This window comes from Geotrypetes seraphini, chromosome 10, assembly GCF_902459505.1.
Source record: "Geotrypetes seraphini chromosome 10, aGeoSer1.1, whole genome shotgun sequence".
NCBI lineage: Eukaryota > Metazoa > Chordata > Amphibia > Gymnophiona > Dermophiidae > Geotrypetes > Geotrypetes seraphini.
The window spans coordinates 138,768,326-138,795,234 of record NC_047093.1 but is presented as its reverse complement, the minus strand read 5'-3'; the positions used below and the strand labels follow the sequence as shown (position 1 = coordinate 138,795,234).

The 26,909-nt window shown below is 46.5% G+C and overlaps 1 protein-coding gene across 6 annotated transcripts in view; it reads left to right on the top strand.

The window, feature by feature from the left end:
• Positions 1-26,909, top strand: part of LOC117367510 (myosin-10-like) — a 125,949-nt gene that overhangs the window by 46,984 nt on the left and 52,056 nt on the right. For 4 of the 6 annotated variants that reach the window (XM_033960091.1, XM_033960089.1, XM_033960092.1 and 1 more), the window contains exons 3-11: positions 7,925-8,081; positions 11,007-11,034; positions 13,113-13,215; positions 16,227-16,253; positions 17,262-17,354; positions 18,752-18,815; positions 25,189-25,287; positions 25,618-25,761; positions 26,542-26,637. In XM_033960091.1, the coding sequence (XP_033815982.1) occupies positions 7,925-8,081; positions 11,007-11,034; positions 13,113-13,215; positions 16,227-16,253; positions 17,262-17,354; positions 18,752-18,815; positions 25,189-25,287; positions 25,618-25,761; positions 26,542-26,637 (811 nt within the window). The remainder of the gene's footprint in view (positions 1-7,924; positions 8,082-11,006; positions 11,035-13,112; positions 13,216-16,226; positions 16,254-17,261; positions 17,355-18,751; positions 18,816-25,188; positions 25,288-25,617; positions 25,762-26,541; positions 26,638-26,909) is intronic. The other 2 variants (XM_033960093.1, XM_033960094.1) reach the window with 1 other exon arrangement.

Here is a 26,909-nt window from a genome sequence, read left to right as displayed (position 1 = left end):
AACAGCTAACGTCGTTCCACTGCACAAAAAGGGTTGCAGGGCAGAGGCTGCAAACTACAGACCAGTGAGTCTCACATCAATAGTATGAAACTCATGGAAACGCTAATCAAACGTAAATTAGACGCACTCTTGGATGAAGAAAATCTACGGGATCCCAGTCAACACGGATTCACCAAGGGTAGGTCCTGCCAATCCAATCTCATCAGCTTCTTTGACTGGGTAACAAAACAGCTAGATTTGGGAGAATCCGTGGACGTCGTATACCTAGACTTCAGCAAAGCTTTCGATAGTGTCCCGCATCGCAGGCTGTTGAGCAAGATGAAATCAATGGGGCTGGGAGAAACACTAACTACATGGGTCAATGACTAGCAGACTTCAGAGGGTGGTAGTTAACGGTACCCTCTCTAAAACATTGGAGGTGACCAGTGGAGTACCGCAGAGCTCAGTCTTGGGCCCGCTCCTTTTCAACATATTCATAGGGGACCTAACTCAGGGGCTTCAAGGTAAGATAACGTTATTCGCTGACGACGCTAAACTATGCAATATAGTGAGAGACGGCAATTCACCCGATAGTATGATACAGGACCTACATTTGTTGGAGCTTTGGTCCTTGACCTGGCAGCTGGGCTTCAACGCTAAGAAATGCACCTCGGCAGTAGAAATCTGTGCAGAACTTACACCTTGAATGGTGAGACCTTAGCTAGAACTTCAACAGAACGAGACTTGGGAGTGATCATCAGTGCAAACATGAAAACTGCTGATCATGTGGAGAAGGCTTCATCTAAGGCAAGATAGTTAGGTTGCATCCGCAGGAGTTTCGTCAGCCGGAAGCCTGAAGTCATAATGCCATTATACAGAACCATGGTGAGACCTCATTTGGAATACTGTGTGCAATTCTGGAGGCCACACTACCGAAAAGATGTGCCGAGAGTAGAGTCGGTGCAACGGATGGCCACCAGGATGGTCTCGGGGCTCAAGGATCTATCATACGAGGAAAGGCTGAAAAATTTGCAGCTGTACTCACTCGAGGAACGTAGGGAGAGAGAAGACATGATCGAGACGTTTAAGTATATTACCAGCCGTATCGAGATGGAAGAAGAGATTCTCTTTCTCAAAGGACCCTCAGCCACAAGAGGGCATCCGCTCAAACTCAGGGGCGGGAAATTTCATGGCGACACCAGGAAATATTTCTTCACCGAGAGAGTGGTTGATCCTTGGAACGAGCTCCCGGTGCAGGTGATCGAGGCAAACAGTGTGCAAGAATTTAAGAGCAAATGGGATGCCCATGTGGGATCCCTTAGAGGGTTAAGCCAAGGGAACCAGTCACCAGGAGTGGGATCCCTAGGATAGTAGACTTGGGGGTGGGTCAGTAGAGTGGGCAGACCTGATGGGCTATGGCCCTTATCTGCCGTCATCTTCTATGTTTCTATGTCTTCAGGATTTCCCCAATGAATATGCATGAGATCTATTTGCATGCATTGCTTTCAGTGCATATTCATTGGGGAAATCCTGAAAACCCTACTGGAATACGGCTCTCGAGGACCAGAGTTCCCTACCCCTGGACTAGGATCTCACATGCTGGGCAAAGGAAACCTACTCAGACCGAGATTCTGCGCTCTGTATACGAGGTGGTTTGAAAAGTTTGGTAACAAAAAACAACGAGCAACCTTGTTGGTAACATTTAAAATCAGAAATTGAAAAACAACTTATACCTAAATAGTACTTTGTGAATAAACAAGCTTTGTTTTGCGGACAACAACTAAAGATTTTTCCTGATGTGTCCAGCCAGACACAACATAGGAGAAAACAGTTTCTACAGCGTAAACCTAAAATATAGCTGTGGGAGCTACATTTTTCTTAAAATTCACTTGCAAATGTCTTGTAACGGCGGGATATGTATTGGCCCGCTCTCTCTCCCCCATCCCACCAACACTTAAACTCTCCCTCCAATAACCACACCACTCACATATATGGATAAATAGCCGCAGCTCTGTTTATTAACAAACCAATAATTTAACACTTACATAACAAAAACAGTTTCCCGAGCTACACCTTAACCAATACCAATAATATTCGGCCCCCGATCCTGCCATGCCAGCAAGGGTCTGGGGGGTGGCATGTCCCAACATGCCCCTTTAACCATAGTACCAGAACCCGGGCATGGCTCCCTGCCGGCCCCCCCCCCCCCCCGCTCATCTCCTGATGAGCTGTACCATACCGTAGCTCGGGATAACCGCCTACCGAAACTCTACTGTCAACCAAACCAGACAAAAGAGGGCGGGAGGGTGGGCAGGAAAAGCCGCCTCGGAGGACCCAGGAAGACACCGGGTCCTCCGAGGTCCAGGCTTTATCTACTCCGCCCCGCGCTCCCCCCTCCTATCAGGAGGCAGCCTCGCAGCGGGAACTTCAAACCCGCCTATCCTAAGCTGCCTCCTGCTCTCCTACTCCTCCCCCCGCCCCCCTCGCGCGGAGCGCTCGCCTCGATGGGAGGCCGCGCGGGCCCTCCATCCCCGCGTTACAGCCGCCCATCGAGACGAGACTCTCGGGCTCTCCTTAAACTATAAAGCTGATAAATTTGTTTTTGTGGATCCGTCACAGTTGGAGAATTTCTTGATTGATAAGGTTTCACTGAAAGTTCAGATATTATGTAATTGTTGAAGAAGTTTAAGGACATATTGGATTTGGTCATTTAGCATGCAAAGGATGATTGTATATTGTTTCTTATATAAAATTTTTACCTTCTGTATTGAGCGGCTTCTTCTAAAGAGGACTTGGCATAAGTCTTGTTTTGAAATTCTAAGTTTTGGTGTTTTTTTTCTTTTGCGTTTCCTGATCCGTGTTATTGATGTAACAAATATTCATAAAAAATAAAATTATTTTTAAAAAAAAAATTTTTATTTTTATTTTATTTTTTTAAAAAAATTTTTATTTTTATTTTATTTTTTAAAAAAAATTTTTATTTTTATTTTATTTTTTTAAAAAATTTTTATTTTTATTTTATTTTTTTTATTTATTCAATTTTCTATACCGTTCTCCCAGGGGAGTTCAGAACGGTTTACATGAATTTATTCAGGTGCTCAAGCATTTTTCCCGGTCTGTCCCGGCGGGCTCACAATCTACCTAATGTACCTGGGGCAATGGGGGGGATTAAGTGACTTGCCCAGGGTCATAAGGAGCAGCGTGGGTTTGAACCCACAACCCCAGGGTGCTGAGGCTGTAGCTTTAACCACTGCGCCACACACTCCCCTAAAAGGCAGCTTACACAACGTCGTCTCCATCGAGGGCTATACACTTACTTCCCCCCCACCTTCACAAAACCACGATAGCGGTTTTTAGTGCAGGCCGGCACGCTGAATGCTTTGCGCTGCTCCCGACGCTCATAGGAACTCATAGAAACATAGAAGGAAGAAAATGTGCTCAGGTTGAGTCCCCTGTTGCAGAGAGATCTTGAGTTGCCTGTTAAATTTCATGTCTTTTTTCAAGTTGATTCTCCTCATAATTCGCTCTTGTATGGAGTCTTTTCCTGCGTGTTTTTTTTTTTCTTTTTTATCACGCTATGTATTGACGTATACCCCTTTAAGATCTCTTCGTTCTTGCCGGCACAATCTTCTGCTGGTCTCGTCTGTTTGCCAGGTTCCCACCGTAACATGTCGGGGAGCTTTGTGGCCAGTTGTCAGACCTGCGCTCTGGAATCAGCTTCCACAGACTTTGGCCGCTATCTCCTCCTCATCCACCTTTAAGCGTCTTTTAAAAAGCCCGTTAGTTTCAGAAAGCTTCCCCGGGGGTCTTTGGCTGCCTGTGTTGCTGGGCCGGCTGCTGGCTTCTCTGTATCCGGGATCAGCAAACGATGCAGGGAGACAAATTGCTTTATTTTATTCTTTTTCTTTACAATTATAATGTCTTTCTCTTAAAAGACTTGGTGTCCTTAAGCTGTTAAGTAAATTCAATAAACCTGAACAAGGGGTTGCAGCCCTTTGGCGATGGGGCGACGAAGGGTCCCTTCTCCAATGCTGAGCACCAGTGGGGTAGGGTTGAGGGGTGTTTAAGCGCCAAGAGAACCTTCAAGGTCATATCTCGGGCCAGGAGAGGCTCTGAAGAGGTCAAGAGACATCTAGTAGCCTCTGGGAGGGAGGCGCGGAGCAAAGGACCCAAGCTCGGGCCCTGAGGGCTGAGGAGATGGCCTTTTTCTCTCTGTCTACTCTCTAATTAGCTGGCTAGTAAGTTAAGTGCAAGGCACAGCCGCAAATAATTATAGGGGACAGAACAACTGGGCAGAACTCTACAGAGGCCTACACTGACTGGGTGGGGTCTCCAAGCCTCATTCCAGCACCTCTGGAGTCTATGACTTGTGACCCCAGAACCCTCTATGAACAGGGGCAGTGGGGGTTCAAAGGCCTCTCTTGCCATTCTATCTGTCCCTCACCCCCCCCCCCCCCCCCCGGTTTAGCCCTCACTCACTGTCTCATTGGCATCACTCCTTCTCCCTTGCCACTGGTATCGTCCCCAGATCAGACCTGTGGATGGGTTTGTAGCCTAGGGCTGTAGAGGATCTGTTATCCTGTATATCACCATCCATGTAAGCCTGTACCGACCCCAAGCATCCTCAGTTTGACGAGATGGTCCAGGAGGGGTTTGAAGCGTGTGACCTGGCCTCCCCTCCACTTTCACTCATTGCCCTTGGGCTGCAGAGCGCAGGCCTCCATGAAAGGGTTTTTTTTTTTTGGAGGGGAGGGTTGTTAAGGACTTGGCAGGACAACTCAGGTCTTGTTTTAAGAAATCTCTGGAATTTGTCTAATCTGATTTATATGTTTTTATTCCTTTTCATGGGAGGAAATCTTTTTACAGACCCAAAGTCGGCCGCTCACAAAAACTCCTTTGTCGTTTTATTTTTTTTTTTTTTGCAGTGTGGTTAGGATCGGTGATCTCCAGTCCCTTCTGGGGAGGGGGATAACTATGATTTTATTGTTTTTGCTTTCTGGCTCCCCTGGAAAGTCAGTCCCGGATTTCAGACTGAAATGCACTTCAGCAGACAGGAAGTGGAGACGTTAGGAGAAACCTCTGCGCGCCTTCTCTGACTAGTTGAAGGATGGAGACGAACAGTGACTTAGACAGCAATAAAAATTTAGAGAGAATATTTATGTAATCTAAAAGCTTGTAAAAGAGAGATTTATAATCCTTTGTCTGCCTCTGGGGGAGAATGGGTAGAGAAGATTTGGTAACATTTACTTTTAATTCAGATAGCAGAGATTAGTTCTAAGACTCCGGATATTGAGCGGTTTTGATCCGTTCCAGCTTTTAGGTTGAGAACACTGTGCAATATAGGTTAGAACATAAGAACATAAGCAATGTCTCTGCTGGGTCAGACCTGAGGTCCATCGTGCCTAGCAGTCCGCTCACGCGGCGGCCCAACAGGTCCTCTATCTATACCCCTCTATCCCCTTTTCCAGCAGGAAATTGTCCAATCCTTTCTTGAACCCCAGTACCGTACTCTGCCCTATTACTCCCTCTGGAAGCGCATTCCAGGTGTCCACCACATGTTGGGTAAAGAAGAACTTCCTGGCATTCGTTTTGAATCTGTCCCCTTTCAACTTTTCCGAATTCCCTCTTGTTCTTTTATTTTTCAAAAGTTTGAAGAATCTGTCCCTCTCCACTCTCTCTATGCCCTTCATGATCTTGTATATGTTCGAGAGGAGCCAATTATAATATTTTGTGTTATGTGGGAGTGACGGAGTGGCTGGTTTTCTTTAAGTAAACAGATCTCCAGTGAGACCCTTGTTAACACTAAGAAGCAGCACCTCTTCTTGTCAAATTTGTATTCCTATCTCCTTTTGGGGGGGATTCTGCAGAGTGGCAGTGGCTGACAAAGCCCTGGATGTGTTCTGCACTGTACTCAAAGTCTTCCTATGGCTCCAGATGTTGCAGAAGATCTCTGTTCAGGTGATGCGTGGGTGTAGTGCGAGTAGCTGCAGAAATGTGACACCCCCTCAGGACCCAGTGGAATGTTTACATACCGCATTCATCCTCCGTCTCTGCATTGTGTTGTTCTGGAGCTCATATATCCAGAGTGCTAAGTGGCGTGACTTCACCATTCTGGTTCGCATAAAGGGACACTGCATGCTGAGCTCAGCAGATCCAGAGCTGGGAGCCCCAAGTGTAGGCAGGGGAACCACTACGTTTAGGTCTAATGGTCTCAAGGCAGAGGAGCCACTACGTTTAGGTCTAATGGTTTCCAGTAGTTTATCAGAAGAGGGTCTTTGTGTCTGCTCTGTGTTGTCTGCAATGGTGGGAAATTGCAAGCGGACACTGTGACTGCTCTGCTTCCCACCCTGCCCATTTAATGAGAACATTCAAATCTGGTTATACCATGCTCAGCAAACTGAAAACACATAATTAATAGCTGGGAGAAAGGTTGTGCCCCTCCCAGTATTCTAGGATTAAGACCACCCCGACTCTGAAGAATAATTCTGCCAGTACACCTTATTCTTGCCATGCTGTGCCACCCCCCAGCTCATAAAGCTCTGCCAGTGCACCTCATTCTTGCCATGCAGTGCCACCCCCAGCTCATAAAGCTCTGCCAGTGCACCTCATTCCTGCCATGCAGTGCCCCCACCAGCTCATAAAGCTCTGCCAGTACACCTTATTCTTGCCATGCAGTGCCACCCCCAGCTCATAAAGCTCTGCCAGTGCACCTCATTCCTGCCACGCAGTGCCCCCCCACCGGGTTGTCCACTACCGAGACCGGCTCATAAAGCTCTGCCAGTGCACCTCATTCCTGCCATGCAGTGCCCCCACCAGCTCATAAAGCTCTGCCAGTACACCTTATTCTTGCCATGCTGTGCCACCCCCCAGCTCATAAAGCTCTGCCAGTGCACCTCATTCTTGCCATGCAGTGCCACCCCCAGCTCATAAAGCTCTGCCAGTGCACCTCATTCCTGCCATGCAGTGCCCACACCAGCTCATAAAGCTCTGCCAGTGCACCTCATTCCTGCCATGCAGTGCCCCCACCAGCTCATAAAGCTCTGCCAGTGCACCTTATTCTTGCCATGCAGTGCCACCCCCAGCTCATAAAGCTCTGCCAGTGCACCTCATTCCTGCCATGCAGTGCCCCCACCAGCTCATAAAGCTCTGCCAGTACACCTTATTCTTGCCATGCAGTGCCACCCCCAGCTCATAAAGCTCTGCCAGTGCACCTCATTCCTGCCACGCAGTGCCCCCCCACCAGGTTGTCCACTACCGAGACCGGCTCATAAAGCTCTGCCAGTGCACCTCATTCCTGCCACATAGCCATCCCCCCCCTTTACTAGTCCGGTACTGAGATTATCTCACACAACTTTGTCAGTGCACCTTATTCCTATCATTTATTTATTTAAAAGATTTCTTATCCGCTATAACTAGGCTGTTTTACAAAAGACAACCATATAAAATAAAATAAAAAAACATACAACACATGTTAATAACAGCTCCTTCATATCAGCCATATTTTATAGCACTCAACAGCGTATCAATGCGGAAACATTCATAATCCGGGTGGGGGGGGGGAACATTTCTTGAAATGCTTCTACAAATACTGTAATTTTCAGAACTTCTGAAAATCTACAAGAGCTCTTAGTGGTCCAGTCAACTTATTCCACAGCGTTTCTCCTATGAAAGAGATAGCAAAGGATCTAGTACTCTCATAGTGCGCATGCAGCCATCCCCCCTTTTACTAGTCTAGTACTGAGATTCTCACACAACTTTGCCAATGCACCTTGTTCCTGCCGTGCAGTGACCCCTGCTAGCCCAGGACTGAAAGCGTCTCACACGGCTCTGCCAGTGTACCTCACCTGTGCCTTTGCCATAAATGCACTTTCTCCTGACAGTCCGCTTCTCCTGAACCCTTGCCGCTTTTTCTAATTTCTCCTCTCTCCTTCCTTCCTTCCCACAGACGTATTCAGGTCTCTTCTGTGTCGTCATCAACCCCTACAAGAATCTGCCCATCTACACGGAGCAGATCGTGGAGATGTACCGGGGAAAGAAGCGCCATGAGGTACCTCCACACATCTACGCCATCTCGGAAACCGCCTACCGGAGCATGCTGCAGGGTGAGCATGGTGCAGGGTGGATCAGAGGGCCTCGTATGGGGAGAAAATTGATTGCTGTGGAGTGGGGGATGGAGGGAAGAAACTCTCTGATAATATATATATAAAACTAGCATCAGAAAATGCCAAGACATGCCAAGGCACATGCATTTGAGTCCCTTCTCCATCTCACATGCACAAAGTCCCTTTTCTCCCGCATTGGGGGCCAGCTGTTCCCTACCCCCATGAACTAACTGTTGCTTCCTTTAATTCTGCCCTCCCTCCCTAGTGGATCACAAACGTTCCCAGTATAGCTACCAGTGTCAAAGCCACACTGCCTTCAGTTGACGCAGGCATTCTTTCCCCTCCCTTGTCCCTCCTTATCTGATGCAACAGGAAGTTGCATCATAGAAGGCGGGACATGACAGGGGAAAGGTGCTGCGCCAACTAAAGGTGGCTTTGATGATGGCAGCTATATTGGGATGGTTTGTGATCCACTGAGGAGGAGATTGAAAGATGCCATGCAGTGGAGGGGGGGGGGGGAGAGTAAGAGATGCTGGCCGCAGGAGGGGAGGAAGTGATGTGGGGACTTCAGGGGTAAGAGGCAGTGCACGCTAGACCCTTAGGAGGGTAGAGGGAGAAACACCTTCTGATCCCTCCTGGGAGTGGGGAGGAGGAAGAGATGCCAGGTCTTGAGATACTGGCCCTTGCGGAGGGGGTGGGGAGAGACAGAAAGGATAACAGAGATACTGTCCCCTGGTGGTGGTGGAGGGGAAACAGGAAGGAAAGAGGAGAAATGCTCAGGAGAGGAAGGAATGAGAAAGAAGAGAGATGCTGGACCTGGGGTGGGGACAGGAGAGAAGGAAGAGAGGCTGGCTCCTAGGCAGAGGAGGAGGCAGGACAGGAGGGAAGAAAGAGAGATGCTGGCCCTGAGGGGGAGGGATGTAGGAGGAATGGAGGTAAAGAGAAAAGCTGATCACTTGAAGGAATAAGGATCCATCTTGGGAGTCAGCACCCAAGAAAAGATCTGGATGTAGTGAATACGCTGAAATCTTCTGCTTAGTGTGTGTTAGTAGCCAAAACAAACAGGATGCTAGGAATTAATTGGAAAGGGATGGAAAATAAGACCACAAATATTTTAATGACTCTGTATTGCTCCATGGTATGACCTCACCTTGAATATGTCAACCTAACTATACTGTACACATATAAATTTATAAACTGTCTATGCATTATGCATGTCAACCTTGTAACCCGTTCTGAGCTTGTTGGGGAGGATGAGATATAAAACAAGCCAAATAAATAAAAAAATTAATTCAGTTCTGGTCTCCTTATCTCAAGAAAGATATAGCGGTGCTAGAAAAGGTTCAAAGAAGAGCGACCAAAATGATAAAGGGGATGGAACGCCTCTCGTATGGGGAAAGACTAAAAAGGTTAGGGCTCTTCAGCTTGGAAAAGAGACGGATGAGGGGAGATATGATTGAAGTCTACAAATTCCTGAGTGGAGCAGAACGGGTACAAGTGGATCCATTTTTCACTCCGTCAAAAATGACAAAGACTAGGGGACACTCGATGAAGTTACAGGCAAATGCTTTTAAAAGCAATAGAGGGAAATATTTTTTCACTCAGAGAATAGTTAAGCTCTGGAACGCGTTGCCAGAGGTTGTGGTAAAAGCTGACAGAGTAGCTGGTTTTAAGAAAAGTTCGGACAAATTCCAGGAGGAAAAGTCCATAGTCTGCTTTTGAGACAGACATGGGGGAAGCCACTGCTTTGGAATGGGTCACCCTTGGTGTCTCTGCTTTTCATTTTGGGGAGCTCTTGAAATGAGAGGTTATTGGAATTTTGAATGTAAATCTAGGGCATGTGTTCTCCCTCGTCGTGAATGGTGTCAGGTCAAAAGCGCGCCGGGACAAAGGCGCGCCCAGACAATTGAGCGCAGCGCGGAGGCGCGCGCCGCTCAAAATTGCTGTTTTTAGGGCTCTGACGGGGGGACGTGGGGGGGGAACCCCCCACTTTACTTAATAGACATCGCGCCGCGTTGTGGGGGCGTTGTGGGGGGGTTTGGGGGGTTGTAACCCCCCACATTTGAATGAAAACTTCACTTTTTCCCTGTTTTTAGGGAAAAAGTTAAGTTTACAGTAAAATGTGGAGGGTTACAACCCCCCAAACCCCCCATAACGCCGGCGCGATGTCTATTAAGTAAAGTGGGGGGGTTCCCCAACAAAACCCCCCGTCGGAGCCCCTAAAAACTGTAATTTTCTTCGGCGTGCGCTTCCGTCTTGCGCTCAGTTGTCGGCGCGCGCTTTTGTCTTTCGCGCCGTTGTCTATGAACCGTCGTGAACAAGTAGCTTATCTGAGGGGAGGGAGGGCTGGCCTGTGAAAAGAAGCAACGACCTGCTTCCTATCTAAACATATGGTTGTTAAATATTTAGCATCTAGCACAAACCCAAAAGCATTTGCCCTTTAAAATGTGAAAAGCAGGGACAATTTGGCAAGCTTCCCACAGCGGCCGCAAAACCATGGCCTACACTGGATTAAAGCCGCGCCTTCCCTCTGGATTAACCATGGCTTTCCTGAAATGGAGAGCCTGGAAAATAGCACAAGGGGGGCTTATTTACCCAAACCGAGAGCAATTTTGTTTGGGCCTCCTTCTGCCTATTGCTCGCCTTAATGGATTCTTAGGCTGACAATGGTCATGTCCTGCCGCTTCACAGCCCAGAAGTGAAACGTGGCAGGAGTGGAGGCTGAGATTGTAGGCGACGCCCTTCTCTCGAAGCGCTGGCCTCAGCCGGCATGGAACCCTGTTACGGCTAACGTCCCCTCGAGAAGGGGATTCTGGTATAAGCTCAATTATCTTTGTCTGGTGAGAAGGTCATGGAAATGATATTTCATCCCTCGGTTTAAGGTCAAAGTTGCGATCACCTCTTCTTTTTTTGTTCCTTATTTAGATCGGGAAGACCAGTCCATTCTTTGCACGTAAGTAGCAGGATCAGGAACTTCTGGGAACCTGGTAGTACGATGTGATATTGGCACACCTGGGTCTTCTTTGACGTTTATGTTTTATGGGACAGTGAAACCATTAGATTTGAGAGTCCTGGGGCCTGGTTCTCAGTGTACAGGGATCTATCTATGGGTCCAGGCTAGTGCTGCCTGATTCAGGGAAAAAATTTCGAATTTAATTTGGTCCATTGAATTGATTTTTCAATTCGATTCACTTTTCCTGCACTATCGGCTGTTGTTGGGTTTTTCCAAATGTCCTGGCGGGTTTATTTTGTAGCCTCTTCACACACCCCACACCCCCTTTGCCCTCTCCAACCCCATGCTGGCGCTGTGGTGTAAACAAAAGAAACAAAGACTTTTCCTCTCTCTGTTTGGTCTCAACTTATGCTTCCTGTCTAACACCAGCTCTGGCAGGTTTACACATTTCAAATCTGACATATTGTAATCACAAAACAAAAAATACAATTATTTTTCTACCTTTTGTTGTCTGTTGGTCCCAGGCTCTGGTTTCTGTTTCCTCACTCGCCAGGGTCTCCTGCCCATTTGACATTTTCTTCTTTCTCTGTGCTCACCATCCATTTTCTATCTCTGTATCTTCCCTTCCACTGCCATATCCAACATTTCTGTTTCTTTCCCACTGTCTACCATCTCTCTCTCTCTCCCCCCTGCCTTATGTTCTGGGTCAAACCTCTCTCTTCCTCTCCATGCAGCATCTTTCCCTTCCTCCCCTCCATTGTCATATGCAACATTTCTATCTCTCTCCCCATGCACCATCTCTCCCTGTCCTCCACCCTATGTCCAATATTTCTCCTCTTTTCTCCATGCATGTTTCCCTCCCCTCCACCATATGAAGGTTTTCTCCCTCTCACCTCTTTCTATCTCTTTGTTGCATCTCTCCCTTCCTCTCCTCCTTCCCATGTCCAACATTTCTTCTCCTTCCCATCCCCCTGTGTAACAGCTTTCCATTCCTCCCTCCCATCCCCTGTGCAGAAGATTGCCCTCTCTCCTATCCCCCTGTGCAGCACCTTCCGACTGACCCTCTCTACCGTGAGATCTGACATGTAGGCCTCCCAAAGCAGCTGAGACGATGGTCAGTGGGAAGAGGCAACGCTCTAACAAGCTGCTTCTGGCCTGCTCCGCCAGGGCTTCCCTCTGTCATGTCATTGGTGATGTCATCAGTGAAGTGGTTGAAGGAAGTCACCGACGGGACAGGCCAGGAGCAGCCTGTTCCGAGCACTGCCTCTTCCTGCCTTCCACCGCCGCTGCTGCTTGAGGAGACCTGGAGGTGTTGGAACTCGCTGAATTGGTGAGTCCGATTTATTTATTTTTTTGAACGTGAATTGATTAGAATCAGGCAGCACTAATCCAGGCAGGTTCTAGGACCAGTCCACATCCCGTTGTATTGCTCCTGAAACCCGGTTCTGTTCTGCTTCTTGACTCTCCTTCTGTCGCAGCAGGGAAACCTATTGGAGAGAAAAGAGGGGCGAGGAAGTGGCATAACACTTTGTACTGAACCATTTCGTGTCTAGTAGATTTAATGCCCTTCTAGGCCTTTCTGTACCTGAATAGGTAGGGTTATCAGATGTCCGAATGTCCCCAGACAAGTCCTCCTTTTCGAGGATATGTCCGGGGGTCCGGACAGCTTTTCAAAACCCGCCAAGTTGTCCGGGTTTTGAAAAGTATCCTCTAAACTGAGTCGGGCAGGACGAATTCCGCCCATGCATGGATTTCCTTCTGCCTGACGAGAGCAGGCAGCGAGGGGCAGGACTAGGGCAGAGCTGGGGGCGGGATGGATGTAATGGGGTGGGGGACGGATGGAACTTGGTGGTCGCCATCTTATGAATAGGTATCTGTTTCATCTGTCCCGATCCTTCAATCCAGCTCCGCCCGCTGAGCACGTTCTCACTGACCTTTGAAGGGGAGGTGTGGTTGACAGTTTAAATGGAAAAAGGTGTCGATCTAACTTCATGTTAATGAGAAAAATTTTTTTTAAAAAATCACGGATTTTCAAACGAAAAATTTCCCTCCCCGGTGTCTGTTTTCTACCCTTTCAGTGGAGAGTCGGGAGCTGGGAAGACGGAGAATACGAAGAAGGTGATCCAGTACCTGGCTCACGTGGCCTCCTCGCACAAAGTCCGCAAGGAGCACGCCGTACCGGTGAGTTGCGCGGAACGGGAGCAGAAGAGGCGCCGCTGCCTGTCTTGATGCGTGCGGCTCAGCACCTGGTTTTGTATGTTGTGGCTGTAGCATGGACCAGGAGGCTTATTTGGGCTTTAGTTTTGTTATGATTTTTTTTTTTTTGGGGGGGGGGAATCTGTGTCTTTTATATCAAACAGGAAGGTATTTCCTTGAATTGAATCCAGCGCATATTGCCCTGAGCTCTGGTTTATATCCCATACCATCGGTGAAAAGTGGGGTACACTGGCTGGGCTTACTCATCAGTTATTGGGAGGGGATAAAGAGTCACTGGGGTGGAGTTGGGAGCAAGAAGAGCTTATGTATTTTGTTATTTTAACACTTTTGTGATTGGGGTGTCAGGGCTGCCTTGAGTTAAAAAAAAAAAAAGAGAAATATTATTGATAGGATCCTCTGTGTCCATCCCAGGCTTTACCTTTCACCCCCTTCCACCGCTGTGCCCATCCCAGGCTTTACTTCTCACCCCCTCCCACCGCTGTGTCCATCCCAGGCTTTACCTCTCACCCTCTCCCACCGCCCAGGGTTCTCTGTGCTCCTCCCAGGCCTAACCCCTCATTCCTCCGCCACTGAGGGTCCTTCGTTCCCATTCTCACCCTAAAATAATCTCTTATAACTAACCATTGCATATTTCTCTCTGTGTCTTTTCTTACTGGCAGCCGGAATCGCCCATGTCTTTCAAACTGCAGGCAAGTGGAGCCAGGGTGCCTCCGCGCATGCGTGGGTACGGGGGGCTGGTTGGCATCTCCGCCATCATGCTTTCAGCTGGTCTCACTCCATGCCACCCTCATCTCTGTCCTAGCACTTTGTAGGAACGCAAATCCCCCTCCTTCATCTCCCCCTCCTTTCCTTTTCTCTCCAGCAACAAAGCATATTCCAAGTAAGAAGGAACGTCTTGTACGCTAAGAAACCGTTTACGCTTTAAAATTCAGCCACGTGCATTTTATGTATAACAATTTTTATTGAAAGAATCAAATAATCAGTACAATAGGATAATACAAAAATACATTCAATACAATAAGAATCACAATAATAATATTTCATACAAATTTAAATCATTCTTTCAAATTTAATTTCCATATGAACTAATTCAATCTTATCTACACCCCCCTTAATTTCATCCCCTATCCATTATCTTCCCCTAAATGAAATCCCTCACCCTGGATGAAAGATGACAAAAATAAAGAATTAAAATAAAAAACTGAAATGTAATTAGTAAACCTAATTTTCATAATAAATCATTAATAACCAAACTTTGTATTTTTGGTGAAAGATTCTGAATATAAGGATCCCAAACCTCCATAAAAAGACGAGTTTTTTTTTAGGCGAACCTTGAACCTCCCAACTCTCAAATAGAAATAAGCGATGGAATTGATTCCTCCAATGCCCAAAACTTGGAGATTCTTTCTGCAACCAAAATTCCATAATACATTTATGCGCAGTCATACAGGCTTTCTGAAATAAAAGACATTTTAATTGGCCAAAAACGTGCATTTTAAAGAATAAGTTCTTCTAGTATAGAAGGGGGTTTCTTTAGCTTTTTTGCACCTTTTTAAAATTAATAACTTTTTTTTAAATAAATAATATGTGATATCCGGTTTAATTCTTGAGGTGAAATAATTTTTTTGAGTTGTTAAAACGCCTAGTGGCATCTGAAGTGGTCTTAGGTGCCAGTAGGTGTTGAAACAGGCACACTATTTATGTCAGTGTTTTCTCGGCCTAAACAATCTTGCCTCTATTCCGCCCCTTTAATGAGGAGCGCGTCCGCGACCCACCTCGTAAGCACGCCTATTTCCTCGTAAGCACCTTGGAGCAGACTCCGACCTCGAAGTGGTGGGCGCCTACCAACTAATTAATCACGATGTAATTGCAATTTTCAATTTAAGAGCGCCGATTAAGGCTTTGTAAATAATTGAGTTAGGTGCCTGGCTTGGCTAGCTGCGCCAATCCTAGGTGCCTAACTTTAGGTGGCATTTATAGAGTCGGGGTCCAAATGGTTTCAGCGCAGGTATTAACTTGCAGGGGGGGGAGGACTTTTCCTCCAGGAACTTGTCCAAACCTTTCTTAAAACCAGCTGCGCTATCCGCTCTTACCACATCCTCTGGCAACGCGTTCCCTGCAGACCACATTTACAGTACTTTTTACCGCAGTTATTAATTACCCCGCAGAAAGGCTAAAAAAAAGTGTGTGATTAGCACAGGAAACGTTTTGTCTGGCAGTGTAGAAGGGTTTGTTTGAGACATGATGGCAGATAAAGGCCAAATGGCCCATCCAGTCTGTCCTTCCACAGCATCCACTATCTCCTCCTCTCCCTAAGAGATCCCATGTGCCTGACCCACGCTTTCTTGAATTCAGACACAGTCTCTGTCTCCACCACCTGTACTGGGAGCCTATTCCACGCATCTACCACCCTTTCTGTAAAAAGGTATTTCCTTAGATTACTCCTGAACCTATCGCCTCTTAACTTCATCCTTTGCCCTCTCGTTGTTGAGAGGTGTTCAGGGGCACCCTTTTTCTCCTTCCAACTCGACCACCCTGCCCCGAACTGCTTCCTGCACCGGCCTCAGCCTCTCGCCCTTCCCGTAGTGTAAAACCCCCCTCCAAAAAACAAACATACCCTGGTGATCTATTGACCTCTCCCTCCCGATCCAACCCATAGTTTTGAGTATTGGGCTCCCAGACCAATTCCTACACAGGTAGAGCAGATGCGTGTTTCCAGTGGCACTGCTGAAAATATACCTCACCCAACATGTGCACTTCTGGACGCCTGTTTGAAAATTGACCAGTGGTCCTTGAGCAGTCACTTAATGGAAGCTCCAGAGGCATGTGCCTGGTTATCTTTCCTGGCTCTCCCGCTGCCGACTATTGATCCTAGTGTTTCCATTCATCTGTTTTTCATTTGCATTAATTCCTAACATTTTTTTTGTTTCATGCGTGTCTGTGTCTGCTGTGCTGTTTGCCATATGTCATCACAGTCGTCTTCCTCCACCTCTGTTTCTTACGTGAGTAATCTGATGGCTATATTAATTTGATCTGTCATATTTGAGCTTTAATTCATTTAATCTTTTTGTATGTGTCGTTATTGATTTTACTTTTCCCTACAAACGACTCCTTACTCCTGCAGTGCCTTCTGCTGAGAGAGAGCGGAACTGCAGGATCTAGGAACTCCCCTGCACACAGTTCTTCTGCACTATTCCCAACAGCACTTCCTGCTGGGGGAGGATGGTACTGCAGGAGCTGTGAAATGCTCCCCAGACCCAGCGTTCCTACACCATTCTCTACAGCACCTCTTGCTGGGAAAGGATAGGACTGCAGGAGCTGTGAGAGTCCCTCCCCCCGACCCAGTGTTCATGAACCATTCCCTACAGCACCTCTTGCTGGGAAAGGATAGGACTGCAGGAGCTTTGAGAGTCCAGTGTTTCTGAACCATTCCCTTCAGCACCTCCTGCTGGGACTGCAGGAACTGTGAATTCCAGATGTCTGGGAAAACCTGGACATGCCCTCTTTTTAAAGGACTTTCCAGGTGCCCAGAGGGATTTCCAAAATCTGGCAGTTTGTCCATGTTTTGGAAGGGCAACACCTGGAGGGCTTCTGCACGTACACAATTGTTGATCCGATGATGTCATACACATGCACATGACATCATCATGTCGATGTCCGTGCAGACGCAGTCCCGAGCTTGGGGAGGTTTGTATGGAGGCGGAATGGGGCGGGGCTGGTAGTGAAACTGGGCGGGGCCAGGTGTTCTTTTTTTCATAGATGAAATCTGGCAACCCTACTATAATACCTCGTACCAGGAGAGGCCGGGCCTGTGGAGGAGCTGTGATACTCCTCCTGCGCTATTCCTTATAGCATCTCCTGCTGGGAAAGGCTAGGACTCACTCTCCCATGAAACGATAGATCTTCAACATCCATTCTGTTGAATTTGACTTAATGGCAGGAAACTTGGATTTCTTCTGTTTTGTCCTTGAAATGACCTTGTCCTCATTTCCTGTTCTGTTTGTTAACAGGGAGAACTTGAGCAGCAGCTGCTACAGGCCAACCCCATCCTGGAAGCCTTTGGTAATGCCAAGACGGTGAAGAATGATAACTCCTCTAGATTTGTAAGTGAAAACTTCACCTGGATGCATGTCGTTGAATTTGTAGATCTTTAAATTATGCTTAAATTTTACATTAGTTTCTTTCAGGTTTCTATTTTACCTTTCCTAATGTTCTTTCCTTTTATGGTTCTCTGCTGTACTTTAAAATATTGAAATGTAGTTCTATTCCTCTTTGCCTTATGTATTGATTAGTCCTTAAGTCTGTCGGTCTAACCCATTATTTTAAATTTTAAACGCCTTTTTCTTTTTTTTAATTAATTATTAATGTTGTATCTCTCTTCGTAAAACTAAATAAGCGATTCATCAAATTAAAATAAAACTTGAAACTTGAAGATGCCAGGGCTTGGGGCACTTCTCCCTTGCTCCTGAGTTTCTTGCCACATTTTCCTGCCCTCCATCTTCCACCACTTATAAAAACCATGCCACCCACTCCTTTCAATCTGACCAACAAAATGGCAGCAATCTTTGAATATTTTGTCTTTCGGCGGTTGGAGTATCTTGCCACACTCCTGACCAGCATTTCTCAGAATGTTCTAGAAACTAGCAGGAGTAGAATAGTGAATCGTTTAGAGTGATTCCTTAGTCCCCTGAGGGCAAAGATCAAGACCGCTGTCCCTCACCCAACACTCACCAAGTCTTGTATGGTACATTCAACTTTGACCTATCATGGCTTAAAGCATCCTCCATCTGCCCCCCTCTCTGTTTTTAGGGTTCCAAAGCAGAGTCTTGAGGAAATAAAACTCCTTTGCCAAACTCTTTGTGCTGCCTGGGTGACGACGTCCTTCCACACGCCTGCATTGTGCTCACTGGTTAAAATGCTTGGTTAGGGTCTCCAGAAAGAGTCCTATAGAGGCCCTTCTTCCAACCAGTGGGGAAAAAACTGAAAATCTGGTAATGCTCCTCCCCTCTGCTCCCACACCTGGGAAGAGCTCTGGGAAGAATTCTGAACGCTCAGAACAGCCTCATCTGGGTTGAGGCCGAACAGAAGTACGGTGGGCTGGTTTTATGTGGGCATGGTAGGGCTCCTCACCATCTCCGTCCCTGCGGATAACTGTGGGAAACCATCCCGTGCCATTCTCTAGTGTCTCTCTGAACCTCAGTCTTTCTGCACCAACATTCTTCAATGCAAGGCCTGAGTGTCAATGGCTGTGGCCATTCGTACTCTTGATTCTTCCCTCTCCTTAAAGAATGACACCGGGTTGGTTAACCACGGGGACGGGGACAAATTCTGTCCCCGTGCCATTCTCTACAGGCTCATTTCTGTAAAAGTGACAGGGTGGCTGGCTGGGGGACTCTTGTGTTCAAAGTAAAACCCTGATATACTTAGAATGAACAATGCAAACTGACTTGATTTCTCCAAGCCCTTTTTTTTTTCTTTTGTTCCTCTCTTCTCTCTCCAGGGCAAATTTATCCGGATTAATTTTGATGTGTCAGGTTACATTGTTGGAGCGAACATTGAGACCTGTATCCTGTGGAGTTTGTGCTTCTAGTTGGGGAAGGAAAGAGGCTAGAAAGTACTTACTGAATTTTCATTTTTCCTATTTTTTTATTTTAGTTTTAATTTGTTTATTTGTTTTTAGTATTGTAATCTGTGTATATTTTATTATTAATTATGCATGTATTTTTTTTAACATTTAATATGTTACTTGTATCATTTCAAATGTTTACTGTGAATTGTTTGGGGCTTAAAGCGATAGGTGGTCTAGGAATGTTTTAAATAAATAAATACGTTTGGGGGGCAGGGGAAGGGTGGTTCTTTCCCGCATCCATGACTGTCGCCAGGAGAATAATCAGTAAAAAGCATTGTGATTTGTTCCCAGTGAGACACACACAGCTGCCTCTGGGTCATCAACAATGTGTAATTAAACTCTGGAATTTGTTGCCAGAGAATGTGGTGAAAGCAGTTAGCTTGGCAGGGTTTAAAAAAAAAAAAAAGAAAGTTTGGAGGATTTTCTAAAACAAAAGTCCATAAACCATTATTGAGATGGATTTGGGGAAAGCCAGTGCTTGTCCCAGGGTAAACAGCATAAAGTCTGTTTTACTCTATTTGGGATCTGGCCAGGTACTTGTGACCTGGATTGGCCACTGTTGGAAACAGGATACTGGGCTTGATGAACCTTCGCTGTGTCCCAGTATGGCAGCTCTTATGATCTTATGTGAGCCAAGTCTAGGACAATCAAGCCATTGTGACATCACTGATGAGGTTGGCTCTTAGGCATTGGTGGAAAGAGGCATTATGACATCACAATCTCAGCTCTGGAATGTTGCTACTCTTTGGGTTTCTGCCAGGTACTTAGGACCTGGGTTGGCCACTTTTGGAAACAGGATTCAAGGCTTGATGGACCTTCGGTCTGTCCCAGTATGGCAACTGCCTATGTTCTTATCTAAGTCTTCTAGCCCCAGATGATCCAGCCCTGGATTTGCCACCAATGCCTGCAGGGTCTTATAATTCCAAATTGATGAGGAAGGGGGTTCAGAACTGGCTTATTCTAGCCTGGGTAGCTTTGGCATCAAGACGACACATTATTGGGAAAAAAAATCATGAGGTCATAAGAACATAAGAACATAAGCGTTGCCTCTGCCGGGTCAGACCAGGGGTCCATCGTGCCCGGCAGTCCGCTCCCGCGGCGGCCCCCCAGGTCCATGACCTGAAAGTGTTCCCTACCTAACTTAAAATACCCAGGTCCTTGCAGTGTTTGAAGAACTGGTAGAGCAATTATTGATGTGATATTTCCTCTGTGAGCAAAGATACCAGAATTGAAAGATACCGGAGCTGCCAAGGGCCCCCCCCTCTCCCCTGACCCACTCAACAGGAGATTTGTCCAGACCCACCCATTCCTCTTCTCCTTGCACAGCTGATTGGCAGCCAGGCAAAAGGAGTTATCTCTCCATGAAAGGCTTTCGTAAAAGGATTAATGACAGCTGGAAATGACCTTTGATGAAGGCTTTTCCTGCTGCCATGGCACAGGGAGGCAACTCAGTGGGAGATCCTGGCCCTTCTGCGAGAGGGAGGGAGAAGACCCAAAAAAGTGGGAGTTTCCCCGCCAAAAGCGATAGACTCGGCATGTCTGAGATACAGTGTCAATAGACCTAAATTAGCCACCTGAATTGTGAAAATCAACACACGAGCTCCTCAGAATGCCACACCATATACTCGTGTGGCAGCCGTCCTCATAGGAACATTATAGTGTGTATTTAAGTTATTTCATAATATTTCATAATAAATTATAAAGTGCATGTGCTATAATTTTCATTGTTAAAGTGTTACTGCAATGGCAGTTACTTAGCTTGTGAAACTGGGTCTGCCTCAATCCCCACCGACGCGTTTCATGATTTCATCAGGGTCGGGGATGGAGAAAGCTATAAAAAAACAAAAATTGTTATAAGTTGGAAAACCCAGTAACTAAGGTATTAAAACTAAATTATTGCTAAAATCCTTACCAGAGCCGTTCAAAGTCTTAGCGAAATGCTAAATCCCTGTTCAGTATGCCGGGGTTTGAAAATGGCCGCGGCGTGGTAGGTGGACCTAATAAGCCGGTACCCCTGGTCATGTGACCCCATGGTAGCCAATGAGCTACTAGCAGGAAGTCATTTAACAAAAAGACCGGAGAAAAGTCAGGCAGAGTCATATGGCCGATGTTAACCAATCACTAGTCAAATTTAGACCGTGAGGATACATAGTATTAAGCTGAAACATCCAACGAAGTTCTTTGATGTTTAAATTATCTCCCTCCCACCCGACATGAATAGTGTCGATGATACGCCATTTAAGGTCAGTAATTTTGTGTTTCAATAGAGACCAGTGGCGAACTAATGGAGCGGTTTCAACTCCAGTGTTAACACAAGACTTGTGTTCATTAAGTCTGACATTCATAGGTCTAATGGTGCGCCCTATGTATATTTTTGGACAGGGGCAAGTTATCATATATATAACATGATCCGATTTACAGTTGGTTCTAGTTTTAGCAGAATATACTTTGCCAGTCTGTGGATGACACCAGGTTTCCCCTGTCAGGGCATATTCATACCACTGACATTGGCCGCAGGTATAGTGGCCATTCTGGACAGAAATGTCCCTTTGTTTGTATGGAGCAATGAGCTCCCCCAGATTTCTAGCTCTTTTGAATGCAAAAATTGGGGGGCCATATTCAGGTCCCAGAGCCAATTGTACTATATGCCAGTGTTTGAGAATTATTTTCTTGATGTTATACACTAGGTGGGAGAATTGTTGGACACATACTATGGACTGCTCCTCTTCTAAATTTTGTTTATATTGAAGAAGTCTTGAACATAATTTAAATATCAAAGAACTTCGTTGGATGTTTCAGCTTAATACTATGTATCCTCACGGTCTAAATTTGACTAGTGATTGGTTAACATCGGCCATATGACTCTGCCTGACTTTTCTCCGGTCTTTTTGTTAAATGACTTCCTGCTAGTAGCTCATTGGCTTCCATGGGGTCACATGACCAGGGGTACCGGCTTATTAGGTCCACCTACCACGCCGCGGCCATTTTCAAACCCCGGCATACTGAACAGGGATTTAGCATTTCGCTAAGACTTTGAACGGCTCTGGTAAGGATTTTAGCAATAATTTAGTTTTAATACCTTAGTTACTGGGTTTTCCAACTTATAACAATTTTTGTTTTTTTATAGCTTTCTCCATCCCCGACCCTGATGAAATCATGAAACGCGTCGGTGGGGATTGAGGCAGACCCAGTTCCACAAGCTAAGTAACTGCCATTGCAGTAACACTTTAACAATGAAAATTATAGCACATGCACTTTATAATTTATTATGAAATAACTTAAACACACACTATAATGTTCCTATGAGGACGGCTGCCACACGAGTATATGGTGTGGCATTCTGAGGAACTCGTGTGTTGATTTTCACAATTCAGGTGGCTAATTTAGGTCTATTGATATTTCAGAATTGCTAGATTTGTGCACTATTAAGATTTTGAGATACAGATAAGCACACAGGAGGTGAGTCTCCTTCAATTGAAAGGAAGCTTTGGAATTGGGGGGGGGGGGGAAGCATAGGATGATGGTAAAAAGGGACAGACTCAAAAGTAATCTGAGGAAATACTTCTTCATGTTACATAAGAACATAAGGGTTGCCATACTGGGACAGACCAAAGGTCCATCAAGGCCTGTATCCTGTTTTCATCAGTGGCCAACCCAGGTCCCAAGTACCTGGCAGAAACCCAAAGAGTAGCAACATTCCAGAGCTGAGATTGTGATGTCATAATGCCTCATTCCACCCATGCCTAAGAGCCAACCTCATCAGTGATGTCACAATGGCGGGGACAGACAAAAGGCCCATCAAGCCCAGTATCCTGTTTCCAACAGTGGTCCCCCCAGGTACCAAGTGCCTAGCTGGAAAAGGTAATGACTTTGTGAAATGACCTCTCAGTGGAAGTGGGAGAGACAAAAACAATGTCTGATTTCAAGAAAGCTTGGGACAAATACATAAGATGAGTAGATGGCATGGATACGGGGCACCTGGACACGGGCCACAGCTGGAAGCAAAGCCAAGCAAGGAAGACCCATTTCAGAATTTTGGGTTCTCACCAGCTGATGTTTACAGCGAACTGTCAAGACTCAAGGTGAGCAAAGCCATGGGACCAGACAAATTGCACCCACGAGTACTCAGGGAGCTGTGCGATGTCCTGGCGGAACCATTAACCATGCTCTTCAATCTCTCCCTAAGTACAGGGAGAGTCCCCCTGGACTGGAAAACAGCTAACGTCGTTCCTCTGCACAAAAAGGGTTGCAGAGCGGAGGCTGCAAATTACAGACCAGTGAGTCTCACATCAATAGTGTGTAAACTCATGGAAACATTGCTTAAATGTAAATTAGACACGATTTTGGATGAGGGGAATCTAAGGGATCCTAGTCAACATGGATTCACTAGGGGTAGGTCATGCCAATCCAATCTTATCAGCTTCTTTGATTGGGTAACAGGAAAGCTGGACTCGGGAGAGTCTCTGGACATAGTGTACTTAGATTTCAGTAAAGCTTTCGACAGCGTCCCACACCGTAGACTATTAAACAAGATGAAATCTATGGGGCTAGGTGAGACACTAATTGCATGGGTCAAAGATTGGCTGAGTGGAAGACGTCAGAGGGTGGTGGTCAACGGCACCCTCTCTGAGACATCGGAGGTGACCAGCGGAGTGCCACAAGGCTCGGTCCTGGGTCCACTCCTTTTTAACATATTCATAAGAGACTTGACCCAAGGGCTTCAGGGTAAAGTAACTCTATTCGCTGATGACGCCAAACTATGTAATATAGTAAGTGAAAGCAATCTGCAGGATAGTATGACGCAGGATCTGCTTACGTTGGAAAACTGGTCCTCGACATGGCAGCTGGGCTTCAACGCTAAGAAATGTAAGGTTATGCATCTCGGTAGCAGAAATCCATGCAAACCTTACACCTTAAATGGAGAAACACTAGCTAGGACTTCAGAAGAAAGAGACTTGGGAGTAATCATCAGTGCAGACATGAAGGCCGCCAAACAAGTAGAGAAGGCCTCATCCAAAGCAAGGCAACTTATGGGATGTATCAATAGAAGCTTTGTTAGCCGCAAATCTGAAGTCATAATGCCACTGTACAGAACCATGGTGAGACCTCATCTGGAGTACTGTGTGCAATTCTGGAGGCCACATTACCGTAAAGACGTGCTTAGAGTTGAGTCGGTTCAGCGGATGGCCACTAGGATGATCTCGGGGCTCAAGGGTCTCTCGTACGAAGAAAGACTAAACAAATTGCAGCTCTACACTCTAGAGGAGCGCAGGGAGAGGGGGGACATGATTGAGACATTTAAATACATCACGGGACGTGTCGAGGTGGAAGAAGACATCTTCTTTCTCAGGGGACCCTCGGTCACAAGGGGGCATCCATTCAAACTCAGAGGAGGGAAATTCGATAGTGACATAAGGAAGTATTTCTTCACAGAAAGGGTTGTAGATCACTGGAACAAGCTTCCAGAGCAGGTGATCAAGGCCACCAGCGTTATTGACTTTAAGAATAAATGGGATGCCCTAGTAGGATCCTTACGAGGGTCGAGTTAAGGAACTAGGTCATTAGTACTCAGACTTAATGGGGTGGGTCAGTAGAGTGGGCAGACTTGATGGGCTATAGCCCTTTTCTGCCGTCATCTTTCTATGTTTCTATGTTTCTATGGATAGGCAGATTGGTTGGGCCAAATGGACTTTACCTTCATTATTTCTCTGTTTCTGCAGCTTGGAGAATTGTTTTGTTTGTTTTTTTCTTCAGTGAAATATAGCTGAGGCAGCATTAAAGAATTTTTTTTACTCCCGATGCACACAGAGTGCCGAAACGTGGTCGCGTCAGGTTTCATGATGATTTTTTTTCCAGCAAAGTTTTCTGTGAACGCCAGGCTGCTTTCTTGGTTTTGGATGCCTTGGCACTCTCATCATTAACACTTTGGCGGTTAGTCTCTGTTCATCGTGTTTATTGACTGTTTTTCCAGAGAGAGACCTTCCGATGTGGCATGGAAAGAAGCTTTCTGGAGAGAAGGAATGTTGGCTTCTGTTTGAAAGAAAGCATCCCTTCCCTATCTCAGAACATGGTAGAAATCTGCACCAGGTTGGTTAGGCCGAAAAAGGGACTTCTTTCAGAGAGGGACCACGCACTTGTGTCTGGAGAGAGCCCGAGTGTATGAGGGGCTTCTCATTTCCAATTAGACGCCAGCCAAAGGAAAATCTGGGACTGTTCTGGGAAAGGCACTGTTGTACATGGGACATTGCCCAAGGCTCGAGGTCACGGTGCCTGCTCTGTGGTTTCTTCTCCTTGACTTGGTGGCTCAGATCTCCTGGAGAAGTCTCGGGCTATCCGCCAGGCGAAAGATGAGAGAACCTTCCACATTTTCTACCAGCTGCTGGCGGGATCTGGTGAACATGTCAAAAGTATGTTGTACATTCCTCTCTTGACGCCACCACCCCCTTCTTCCCTTCTGGTCTTCATCTGTCCTGCCACCCCTGTCTTCTTCTTCCCTTTGTCCTCCCCCCCTTCTGATCCCTTCACTCTTCCTCCTCACAGCTCATCTTCTCTTCTCACGTCTTCCTCCATATTCATCACTACTAGTCTCATCCTCTTCCTCTCTGCCAGCCCTTCCTCATCCTCTCCCTCCTCTCCTTTTCGCTCTGGACTTCACCCTTCTTGTATGGATGGTAAGGGAAGACAGACAGCGCAGAGGTGGGGCTGAGTGATACTTATGCCTTGTGTTTCTCTTTCAGCCGACCTCCTCCTGGAGTCCTTTGATCAGTACCGTTTCCTGTCCAACAGATACCTCCCCATCCCTGGCCAGCAAGATCGAGAGATCTACCAGGAGACCCTGGAATCCATGAACATCATGGGTTTCTCCCACGAGGAGATCATGTGTGAGTCTTGTCGAGACACAGGGCCTGCGTGTAGATTTCCATTCTGTCATGGTACCTGATGTGGGCTAGCTGGGGAGGATGTTGTCACTGAGACACTTGGGGCGGGTGTTAGACTGATGCCAGATGTCTTCAAAGGTCCTGAGCAATACTGTCTGTAAGGACTGGAAGTCTTTGTGAAAATTTTTTTTTCCGTGCAAGTAACAGATTCTAAACACCAGATTTCCAAGTATTTTTGTAAGCGACCATGTAAATTCTGTGAGCAACGCTCTTAGAATGTGTGATGCTGCTTAGAGGGAACGCAGACCATGAGGTACCCAGGACTTTTGAGAGGTGCAGATGGGTCTTTGAGTATCTGGCAGTCTTGAAATCTCACTTGCTCCGGCACCTTTGGATTACTTTTGAGGTTAATCAAAAAACACAACCAAGAATACCGATTTCTTGCTCACTGGCTCCCTCTGTCTTTCTTTCCCTGAATTTCCTCTTGTTCTCTCTTACCTTGCTCACTGGCTCCCTCTTTCTTCCTGTCTCTGAATTTCTTCTCATTCTTTTCTCTTGTTCTCTCTTTCCTTTCTTCCTCTTTCCTAATTCTCCTCTTTTTATCTCTGCTGCTCTCTTGTTTGCTCGATGGTTGTGTTTATCGTGGAGCCCACTAGGATATCCACCTGGAAGGATTTTGGATACATTCTCTAGGCCACTGGGCTTCTCTGAGTTGCCCCCCCTCCCTTTCCGAGTTTTCCGGTGAGTTTTCACCTTTGCCCCTCCTTCTCCGTTTCCCCATAGGCATGCTGCGGATGGCGTCGGCCGTTCTTCAGTTTGGAAACATCGTATTTCGGAAGGAGAGGAACACGGACCAGGCGTCCATGCCAGACAACACAGGTTAGTGGGGAATGTGTGCGGGATGAGAAAAGGCGAAGTGTTGCTGAAAATGGTTATTTTTACATCTGTTTAAAGTTGATTTTTTTGACATTCCTTGCCTTTTCAAGTCCTTGCTTTCACTCTCTAGCGTTCACCATGTTGTAAGTGTGTCAGCCGTGATAGACTACTCCAGAACTGGTGGGCTCCCCCGCTCCTTCCTGACACCCCCCCTTGCCATGCGTGTGCACCCCTTTCCTCATACCGCTTTAATTTCCCTGGCGCGAACAGCATCA